Below are 11,244 nucleotides of genomic sequence, written 5' to 3'. Positions count from 1 at the left end.
TGTTTTTAAGGATCTACTGCAAAAAAAATGCTTGTCAAAGAGCCTTTATATGCCAGGAGCACTCTGCTGTTTTTAAGACCTTAATGCAAAAATGATAGTCAAAGATCCTCTGTCTTCTGTTTTTGAGGGCCTACTGCAAAAAAATACCCAAGATCATCTATATGACAGCGTGGTTCTGCTGTTTTTGAGGACCTACTACAAAACATCAAGTCAAATATCTTCTACATGCCAGGAGCGCTCTGCTGTTTTTAAGGACCTAAAGCAAAAACGCTAGTCAAAGATCCTCTATATGCCAGCAGCACTCTTCTGTTTTTAAGTACCAAATCCAAGCACTATGCTAGTCAAAGATCTTCTGTATACCAGGGGTGGTTCTGCAGTTTTTAAAAGTCTACTGCCAAAAAATACCATTCAAAGACCTTCACTACGAGAATTGCACTCTCTGTTTTTTAGGAATCTGCTGCACAAATGTTAGTTGCTCTCAAATTTTGAACCGGTCTGATGTCATTCCAAGGTTGAATTTAGCTGTCCATAGTAATGGGACATTTTAAAAAATTGGCAAAGAGGGAGAATCAAAACGTCATTATGTCGACAATAAAAAAATCACTGTCATTGCGTTAAGCTAGCTTTATTTCACATTTATTTATATACAATAAATACTGTTAAACATCCACTTGTGTGTAAATGTGACGTTGGGCCCCCACTGCAGCGCTAACATTGTTGAACTAAACATGGAATATAGGGACCAAAACAAAGCCTTCTTTATTTTTTCTTTCAATACAAGACGGTAAATGCAAACTTCAAAAATAAGTTTGATGTCATTCAGATCTCAAGGAGATCAACGAGAAACAGCAACGTGGCTGACAGATATCTTTTTTTCTGCAGTTTAAGATGAACTATATAGGGTTTTTTTTTAAATCCTAACTCTAAACGCTAAAGTTACAAACGCTAACATTTGTACAGATATCCATCTCCAAGCTCTCTGTAAACTAAAATCTTTCAAAAATAAAACGTCATTACTTATAAGACGCTATCATGTCTACTTAAGGCTAAATAACACGATACAAGTATTTATTCCAATACAGGCTGGTAAACAAAGGAGACATGTTGAAAATAAAACATTAACAATTTAGCATCCACAACAGATCAATACTGAGAAGGAATAAGAAGACATCCAAAAGTGCTTCATTGTGACAGTATAGATTTTTTCTCCCCTTTAAATGAGGATGATTCCCTCCTTAAATGAACGCTTCCATGTCAGAATTACTGTTAAAAAGAATGTTGCATTTCCCTTAAACATCTTGCAGACAGCAAACAAATAGTTAAGAGGGTGAGGTGGGGTGGGATCCGTCATTCTTTACGAACATTGCACAAGCTACGAGCGGTGGCCAGGACCAGCCTCGCCCCGCCCCCCCATTAGCTATTCCGACACAAACTGGATTCAAACAGAATTGGAACTAAAATGAAGCAGTAGATACAGTATACTGTGTATTTTGGGTTCAACGATGAAGAGTCTTTTTAATTTTTTTTTTTTTTTTTTTTAGGACTCTTAGATTCTGTCCCGGTTCGGAAAAAGGCACCGCACTGTTCTTCCAGCGAAGGAGGCTTTCTCCAAAGTGTCCTCAGAGAGCGTTGAGGGAGTGCAGGGGGGGGTGTCTCAAAGTTTACTCGGCGTTGCTTTCGCCTTCACACCAGCGTGATCTCCACCTCCTCCCGCCGCTTGACCTGCCCCCGGGGGTGCTGCTTCGGAGGTGGAGGAGCCGCTCTGACCTGGACACAAACATCAACGCTTTCAAATAAGTATGAACTGGGACAGACACAGAAAGATCCATTTTTAAAAAGTTTAATAATGATTTGGAGCGCATGAGAAAGTGGAAAGGAAAACCACATGGTCATTTATGAACAAGTATGTTGCACAACACAGCAGCAAGACAACCAGCGTTGGAATAGCGGAAAGGAGCAAACTGCTCAGCATTAATAGCGCTGGTGAGTCCATTGTAAACAGCAGTACAGCAAGTCTAACATGCGTGTGTTTCGCACCAACAGCTGAGTAGCGACAAATTAAAGTGCATGCAGAGGGAGTTAAAGCTGCTGGATGTGTCAAATTTGATACTTCAAATATCCACTTTCTTGAGTAAAAAAAAAAAAAAAAAAGGAAGCATTCACAGCAGGGGTGTCCAAACTTCAGCCATTTTCGACCCTCGGCACGTTGTAAAGGTAAAATGAATTAATTACTAATGACACCTCTTCTTAAATATAATACTAATTTCATTTGCTAGAACACAAAGCCAAGATGTGGATGTTTGGTTCAGATAGTTTAGCACTGATCTACATTGGATTGCTTTTAGCAACTTTGATGTACAAAATGCATCAAAGCGGCCCCTGTATCCTTCCATTTTTATGCATGCCGTCCTCAGTGGAAAAGGTTGTGACAGGAGACTAAAAGGGCCACTGCAGCAAAGTGGAGACTGTGGAGTGCAGCATCCACAGCTAAGCTAGCAAGTGAATAAGCTGAACCACTGATTGACCAGCACTCGGAAGCCCAGCGAAGTGGGTACTAGAAATGGTACCCAGTAGTACCTGATTCTGCTAACTGATTCTGCTAGTATCCTGTATTTACATAAAAAGACATTTTATCCACGAGGAGACTGAGGGCCAGTGCAGAAAAGTGGAGACTGTGGAATATAACACTGCAACATCCACAGCTAAGCTAGCATGTGTAGCATGTGAATTCAGTTGGGTACACTTGGAACCCCAGCTGGCCAGGTACTAAAAATAGTGCCTTGCAGTATCTGCTTTGCCTGACAAAAAGAAAGTGCCAATAGCAAGTAGAGCCATGTTTAGTCAAGTAGATACTGTGCAGAGGAATAGATGCTTATGAAGATTGTTCACTCACAGGTCGGATGGTGCCTGAGCCGCCCTCCGGGTATTTGGGAGGTTGAGGGGATTCTTGGGCGGGACCTGGATCGATGCAAACCCAAGTTTAGTTCATGTTGGTGATACAGTGTAGTAAACGTTGGCCCAAACGTACTGTGAAAGGGGCTTTTGTGCGGCACCGGCCTGTGGTGACCATTGTGATAGGAGGGAGGTCTGCCGATGGGCGAGGCTGTGGCGCTGCAGGGGCTGGACTGTGGAGACGACACGGTGGGTGTCTGCAGCGGGCTGCTATGGAGTGGCCCAGAGTGGAAGGGGCTTCGGGGGGAGCGCTCGCAGTGGGCCAGCGGGCAGGGAGAAGACTTGAAGACAGGAATGGAAGGGTTAATACAGACTTCAGTGAAGTGCCACAAATAGTATTAGCCTTAACAAGGTTATGGTTACTGTATGTTAGCAACCACCAGAGGGTACAATTCAGACTAAATCGTTCGTGAACAAACAGCGTTTACTGGACAAAAAAAAAAATAAAAGTAGTATGTCTGCTGTAGACGTTGCAACACTGGCAAAAGGGAACGGACTGATGCTCCCAGGTTGACATCCTCTCCACTTTCCCATCTTTGGAGGGCTTTTATTTATTACTGTTATTATGATTACTATTAATCATATAATTTTTACCACCACCACCATCATCTTAGCATTATTATCACCATTATCATTATTATTAAGGGTGTCCCAATCAGACATTGATCTCAATCAGATATCAGTATAAAAACAAAGAACAAATTGGCACTCCGATACAAGCAGTGTATTCAAGTGTCCATTCCAGCACTTCCATCCAGCATGTGGACTCCACATGATCCCAACAACATTATGTGCTAGCGTGTTTAGCATGTGATGTTGGCCGCATTTTTCATCAAAGCCTGAAAAAGATGTTGCAGCTGAGTGCAAAACTTGTCATGCACAGGTTTCCCGCGGTGGCACAGAACCAGGAAAGTTTAATACGACAACCTTGTTGCAATTTTGAAGGAGGATTTTCGCAACACCGCGACTTCCCGAAACACCCATAAAGCGTGAGAAACTCCCATGGGACAACATGAAGTCATTGGCTATAACAGGAAAGCCTGTGTCAAATGTCAGTAATGTCGGGCCTCGCTATGTTATGCCTACTGTGAATAAAACTACACACCACATGCATCAAGATGTAAATGGATCAGTTTTTCTTATACCTACTGTTGCTGACTATTATTATCTGTTTGAGTAATATCACTTGATGAAGCCTTTTCTACTTACATGCTACTAAACGAGTTATAAATGTATGTATGATTCGTGCTAAAATCACATCAATATCCCTAACAGCCGATATTCCCACTGCAGAAACGCTAGGCAAAGATTGTCTATAAAACGAAAAAGCTCTGCTATTTTTAAGGAACTACTGCTGAATGCTTGTCACAGATCTTTTTTTCTGACCGGAGCAATTTGCTGTTGTTGAAGACTTACTACAAAAACTGCTAGTCAAGAATCCGCCGTGAAACGCTGCCTTCATGAGTGACTTTGCATTGACCTTCATGGAGAGGGCGTGACGGGAGGTAGGATTACGTACGCACACTTCTACTCCAAATACGACAAACTGCATGAAGGTGCCCAGGGCCGTGTCTAGCCTTGTGGGGGCCCAAAGCAAGATGGGGGTTGGGGCCCTTAGTTTGTCAATCTATGATGTAGAGATTTGTAATCCTTACTTACTGCAGCTGCTCTACTAACATGCCGCAATTTATTACACCACATGAGCAAAATAGGCTGCAGGTCCAATGAAACATCTTAGTTGAACTAACTTGAACTGCAAGAGCGGGTAAATTTAAGGCCGCATTAGATTGGAATCAGATCCAGAGTAAGCAATCTGTTCCAGAGCTGGTCTCTCTGAACATTTTTAAATCTTGCTTAAAAGCTTTGAAGAAAAGCCATGGTGGTTGTAAATCTTTTATTTAACTGTATGATACTGTGCGCTCTTTAATGTGTGCACATGTAAACTGTTTCCAGTGTGTAATGTCTTTTTAATATGTTCAATGTCTTATGCTGTGCTGTTGCTACTTGGCCTGCTTATACAAGAAATGTTTCATCTAAATGAAGCTGGTAAAATAAAGATCAAATGGTCTAGGCTAGGGATGCTCTGATCAGGGTTTTATGCTGCCGATTCAGATACTGATCATCCATGAGTGAAATAGGTAGATACCGTTCACATTGATCCTAGATTCTCATAGTGGCGTACGTACACCCAGAGGTACGCCAATTGTAAAAGGGGGTATGTGAATAAAAATGAAAAACAATTAACATCTACCACTTGCAATTACGAGTGCGCCTGAATGCCTCACGGCGAAAGGACAACAGAGCAGAAAGCCCTTGCTCATCCAATCAGCAGTCAGAACGCAGCCTAGATGCATTCACAGACTTGCGGGGTTAAAAAAAAAAAAAATCACCGGGCTAAGCAAAGGGAGCCGCAACAAGGAGGCTGAAGAGCCACGGTTTGCCGACCCTTGATCAAAGATCAAGCTCAAAGTCCAAAGATTCTCTATATGACTACTCTGCTTTGAGGGTCGACTGCAAAAATGCTATTGAAAGATCTTGACAAATGCTTAAATTATTAAAATGACATTTTCTCACGCCCATACCCGAGTACTGCCCTCTCGCTGTCCATCTCCGTTCTCGCTGCTGCTAGCCAGGTCTTCCACCAGGACGGCGGGGAAGACGCCGACGACGCCGTTAAACTCGCCCTCCCAGAAGCCGTCGTCCTCGTGGGTCTCCCGGCTCAGGATGCGGATAATGGCGCCCTCGGGGAAGGAGAGCTCATCGTCCGTTTGTCCGGTGTAGTCATACAGGGCCTTGGCGAAGGACACTGTGGCAGGGAGGGAGGAGCTTGATTCGGGTCAAGGGTGACCACAGCAGAACAAGATGGGAATTTCATTACGGTCTCACCGCTGGAGTCGCCGTTGACGGAGCCGGTTGGGAGCTCACTTTCGGGTTCTGTGGAGTTACTGGAGGAATGGGATCGGGCGTCCAGCGCGGCCAAAGACTGCAGCATGCTCAGCAGGCTGTTAGAGGATGGCAGCTGGAGGTACTTCTCTGGGACGTAGCCCACCTGTCCACTCCGGTTCCTGGCCTAGGAAGGAAACAAACAAAAACAACTCAGATGATGATGATGATGATGAAAGAAAATGTACAAAGGGGTTGAAGTGGAACAACAAACAGCACCTTCACCCAGTCCTCCATGTCACCGTCGTCGATGACCTCCAAGATTTCTTGCTCCTCGATGGTCAGCTCATCGGGCTGAGAGGCCTGAAGACAAAAAGTCAACATGAGACAGCAGGTGGCCTCTTTGATGTTCTTCACATTGGTGTTGATAAAACACGCTACTACCAATCCAATGTAGGTCAACATATGCTAAGATATGCTAATACAGTCAATGATGTCCACACCCCTCGGCTTGGCTGACGCACGTCGAAAAGAGCTTGCAAAAGCTTGCACTTGGGACTTTCGTTAGGACATTTGTTTTCCAACAATTGGACAAAATTTAAATGGGTCCATTTTGTTAGTTGCAAAAATTAAACATCCATCCATCCATCCATTTTCAATACCACTTCTCCTAAATTAAACATCATTCACCACAAATTCATGGACGATAATGATGAAGTTGGCAATACTACATACTACACATGTAGTCGACATAAACAGACCCATTTTCATAGAAATTACCCCTTTTGGTCTCAAATTGTATGTCGACAGTGGTCAACCATGTCTTTTGACATCAACTTAAGCCGGCACTTTTTAGTAATAATACAGTGGATCGGTACTTGTCAACATAAATGGGACCAACTTAGCGGGTTCTACTGTATAGTTGACTACATACTGTACAAAAACAGAGCCCGGTACATCCTTTTTTCAGTCAGCTATGAGCTTTAAATCTACAACTATAATTCCTTATTTCAGTAATAATTAACTGACAATTATCCACCCTTTTCCGAATGAGAACCATGGCCTCAGATTTGGAGTCTCATCCCAGAAGCTTCACACTCAGATGCAAACCGCCCCAGTAAACGCTGCAGGTAACAGCCCGATGAGGCCATCAGGACCACATCATCTGCAAATAGCAGAGACGAGATCCTAAGGCCACTGAACTGGACTCCCTCGACACCTTGACTGCGCCTAGAAATTCTGTCCATGAAAATTATGAACAGAATCGGTGACAAAGGGCAGCCTTGGCGGAGGCCAACGTTCACCGGACACAGTCTTGACTTAATGCTGGCAATGCGAGCCAGGCTCCTGCTCCGGTTGTACAAGGACTGAATGGCACGTGGTAGCATGCCACCAATCCCAGACTCCCAGAGCACCCCCACAGGACACTGCAAGGGACATGATTGAATGCCTTTTCCAAGTCCACAAAGCACATGTAGACCGGTTGGGCAAACTCCCAAGTACCCTCCAGTACCCTTGCAAGGGTGTAGAGCTGGTCCAGTGACGAAAACCACATTGCACCTCCTGTAGCAGAGGTTCGACTAACGGTCATATCCTTCTCTCCAGCAACCTGGAATAGACTTTCCCAGGGAGGCTGAGGAGTGTGATCCCCCTATAGTTGAAACACCCCCTCCGGTCACCCTTCTTGAAAAGGGGGACCACCACCCCAGAGGTGCTGTTCCCGACTTCCATGCAATGTTGAAGAGACGTGTAAGCCAAGACGGTCCCTCAACATCCAGAGCCTTGAGGAATTCAGGGTGAAACTCGTCCACCCCCGGAGCTTTGCCACTGGGGAGCGTTTTGACTGCCCCAGATACCTCAGCCACGGTGATGGAACTGTCCGTATTCGTGTACCCAGACTCTGCTTCCTCTATGGAAGGTATGTCAGTGGGCTTGAGATAAATTTTTTTATTATTTTAAATTGTGTCATCTAATTTAAATATTATCCAAATACTAGATTCACATTTTTTTGGATGGATTTTTTTCTTTTCTTTTTTGTTTTGTTTTCAATGCTACAAAAAAAAAATTAACATATTCCTAATGTGATTTTTTTTTAAATTAAAATTATAGAGCACAGACTGCTACTTTTTTTTTTTTTAAGTTGGTTCCATTGCAATTTCATTTAATTACACTAATATCTGAATCAATTCCTAGGTAGAGAAACCTCTTTTTTTCTCGTAACCATTGCAGTGTGGCCCTAATCATCTTTATGTTGTTCTGATGCAGGCTGTGTTTTAATAAACAATGAGCTGTGGGCTGCATTGTGGACACCACTGCTTCAGAAGCTACATTAGTGGTGTATACACAACATTTTTTTTTTTATTTTTTTTTTTTACATTTTTCTCATTGACTAATCGCTTCTATAAAATCACGTCTAAATGTGTTTTTAATCATATATATTTCTATTTTAATGGATGAAAAATACAACATTCTGATATTTTTGAATTTTAGCTATTTTTATATTATTCTTAATGACTAGTTATACTTTCAAAAAGTAGTCCCTTGTTTATCACTGTTAACTGGTTCCAGACCTGACCACGGTAAGTGAATTTCCGCGAAGTAGGATTCAATATTAATAAATGGAATATTTTCATAGAGCATATAAAGCCTTTTTATGACCTGCTAACTCCGTTTAACCATTATTAGAGCCCTGTACACATAAAATAACACCCCTATAGTCACCTTTACACTTTGTATTACCCAATATAGTAGACGTAGTCATAGAAAATAAGCCTTCTAAGACTTAAATAATGTAAGACAGACTCACGTTAGCACTGACAGCTCCTGAGGTGGCTGATCAATGTAACGTTGCTGACACCTAGAGACCAGTGTAGAATACTACTCTATTGCCACTGTTTATGAGTAAGGAGAGACTCATGATGCTATTCAATCGCTTTACTAACACGCAGAGAAAACATGCTGCGAACATTCGCACTGCTAATCTGCTGCTAGCACTCAACTACAGTCAACTCTAGCGAGCTGACGTCGCACACATCACTTCCCAGGCCCTGCCTTTTAGAGGCGCACACAAGTCACTGACACTCTATTACACTTTATATCACGTCTTCTGAATGCATATATTTGTATTTTCGTCCATTATGCCATTTTTATGCTTGAAAATGCTTAATTTATGCCAAGAAGACATACAATTTGGTTAAATATGCATTTGTTTTTGACTAAGACTATATTCATCTATGAAACAGCAATCATTCATGATTTCATTTTTGAAAAACCGCAATAGAGTGAGGGAGTGATATTCGAACCGTGATGTAGCGAGGGATGACTGTATAACTACAAATTTCACGAGACACTTCTAAACCAAGGGTGAGCAAAGTGCAGCCTAGCGGCCAATTGCAGCCCACAGCACTTTAAAAAGTGAAAAATAAGTGTAAAAAAAAGTGTAAAAATACCATTACTAAAAAAAACATAAAAAATGGGAAAACAGAACAAATAAAAGCAACGTAATGAGAAATGTTGACACTAATAACTGGAGGCTATGTTTTAATATAACTTCTTAGCATATCTACATTGTATTGGTTTGAGCCTTTTTTTACACAATTAAAAATATCACCTCCCACCCTCCTACCACCATATGCGTCCTCTGATTTGTCTGTATGTGGCCCTGGCTGAAAAAGTTTGGTCACCACTGCTCTAAAAAGGGGCAACACACCTTGTAGGAGTAGAGCACTTTGCACGTGAGGGGGTAGTTCTTCAGCGTACTGGAGGGGCTGGAGCTGCTGTCATCCAATACCTCGCCGCTGTCCTCTGTCTCCTCCTCGTCTTCCTCTTGCTCCAGGTCGGCGGTTCCCTTCCAAAACCAAAACAGGAACTTTCAGCGCCACATTGACATATGAAACATAGGGCGCTGAGGGGGTGGGGGTGTCTTACGGATAGCGAAGGGTCATGGCTGCTGAGGTTGTTCCAGCGGTCGTTCTCCAGCTCCTCCATCACCTGATTCATGGCACTCTTCAGCCACGTTTCCACGGTGATGCCCGCTTCCCTCAGCAAGTCCAGGCGAGCCTCCGCTTTCGCTTTTACCATCTGCCAAGGGTATCAGAAATAATAGCGGACAGATTAGTAATTTGATAATCACAAACGTATCATATGTCAAGATCATTTTTTAGAATCACATACATCTATAGCTATACAATTATATACATTTATATAATACATTTTTTTTTATAGTCATGGCTAATACACTGTATATTTCTACATTTACAGTATCTTATTTACTCTTCATAAAAAAATCTTTTAAAGTTAATGAAATACTGTATATAGAATAATTTAGAATTATTTTGGAATGAATAGCTATTTCTAAATGTATTTTATTTACTAATTATGTTAAAAATAATCACATTCTTAAAAAACTATAATATAAGACAATATAATTTTAATGATATAAATGAATAATTACTGTATTTAGATTAACAAAATACCTGAAACAATTATAAATTTAAAAAAAATTTGATATACAACTACTGTATGGTAAAGATTACTGTTAATATCTAAAATTAGCATTTTTTAAAATACAATTTCATATTAATAATTCACATGCATCTTTACATTCATATGTTTAAATGAATCTATTTACTAACCATATTTGGGGGGGAAAATTGTTTAATCATCCACCCATTTCCTATGCTGTTTATCCTCATTAGGGTCGCGGGAGGGTATGCTGAAGCCTTTCCCAGCTGACTTCGGGCGAGAGGCGGGGTACACCCTGGACTGGTCGCCAGCCAATCGCAGGGCACATATAGACAAACAACCATTCACACTCACATTCATACCTATGGACAATTTAGAGTCTCCAATTAACCTAACATGCATGTTTTTGGAATGTGGGAGGAAACCGGAATACCCGGAGAAAACCCACGCAACCCACTCAAAGAACATGCAAACCCCACACAGAGATTCCCAAGCAGAGATTTTAAACCAGGTCAACATACTAACCACTCAGACACCATGTGGTGCATTATTTAATTTTTTTAAATTTTTTATTACTATTAAAGTTATATGGTTTAGATGCTTTACGATGCTAAGTATAATTAAATTGTTTCTATTTATTTTATTAACCACATTTTTAAGTTTAAATCTATCCACAACGTATGTTTAAAAAAAAGCTTTTGAACCAGAAGGTGGCGTGCTGGGCCAGCTTAAGCAACAGGACCTGCTGATTCACAGCCTGCAAACAACACTCCACACTCCAGCTGATGTTACCTCTGCCCTCCGAAGACTCTGCCTGGCCACCTCCATCTTGGTCTCCAGCTCTCCTGCGTTGTGGTCCAAGCTCTCCTGAGCGCCAAATTCCTCCAGGACCTGCAAACAAACCACACATGGCAAAAAAGGGACAAACAGCCATCACTCTCCATC

The 11,244-nt window shown here is 41.8% G+C and overlaps 1 protein-coding gene across 3 annotated transcripts in view; it reads right to left on the bottom strand.

Moving 5' to 3' along the window:
• Window positions 1–609: 609 nt before the first annotated feature.
• The window catches only part of LOC129169523 (F-BAR and double SH3 domains protein 2-like), a 38,445-nt gene continuing 27,810 nt past the window's right edge, over window positions 610–11,244 (bottom strand). For all 3 annotated transcript variants that reach the window (XM_054756029.1, XM_054756028.1, XM_054756027.1), the window contains exons 12-20: window positions 11,092–11,190; window positions 9,763–9,915; window positions 9,545–9,682; window positions 6,115–6,198; window positions 5,839–6,022; window positions 5,535–5,758; window positions 3,029–3,233; window positions 2,894–2,958; window positions 610–1,767 (exon numbers count right to left, since the gene is read on the bottom strand). In XM_054756029.1, coding sequence (XP_054612004.1) covers window positions 1,684–1,767; window positions 2,894–2,958; window positions 3,029–3,233; window positions 5,535–5,758; window positions 5,839–6,022; window positions 6,115–6,198; window positions 9,545–9,682; window positions 9,763–9,915; window positions 11,092–11,190 — 1,236 coding nt within the window. In that variant the 3' untranslated portion in view covers window positions 610–1,683. The remainder of the gene's footprint in view (window positions 1,768–2,893; window positions 2,959–3,028; window positions 3,234–5,534; window positions 5,759–5,838; window positions 6,023–6,114; window positions 6,199–9,544; window positions 9,683–9,762; window positions 9,916–11,091; window positions 11,191–11,244) is intronic.

This window comes from Dunckerocampus dactyliophorus, chromosome 16, assembly GCF_027744805.1.
Source record: "Dunckerocampus dactyliophorus isolate RoL2022-P2 chromosome 16, RoL_Ddac_1.1, whole genome shotgun sequence".
Taxonomy (NCBI): Eukaryota; Metazoa; Chordata; class Actinopteri; order Syngnathiformes; family Syngnathidae; genus Dunckerocampus; species Dunckerocampus dactyliophorus.
This window is presented reverse-complemented; position numbering and strand designations above follow the sequence as displayed.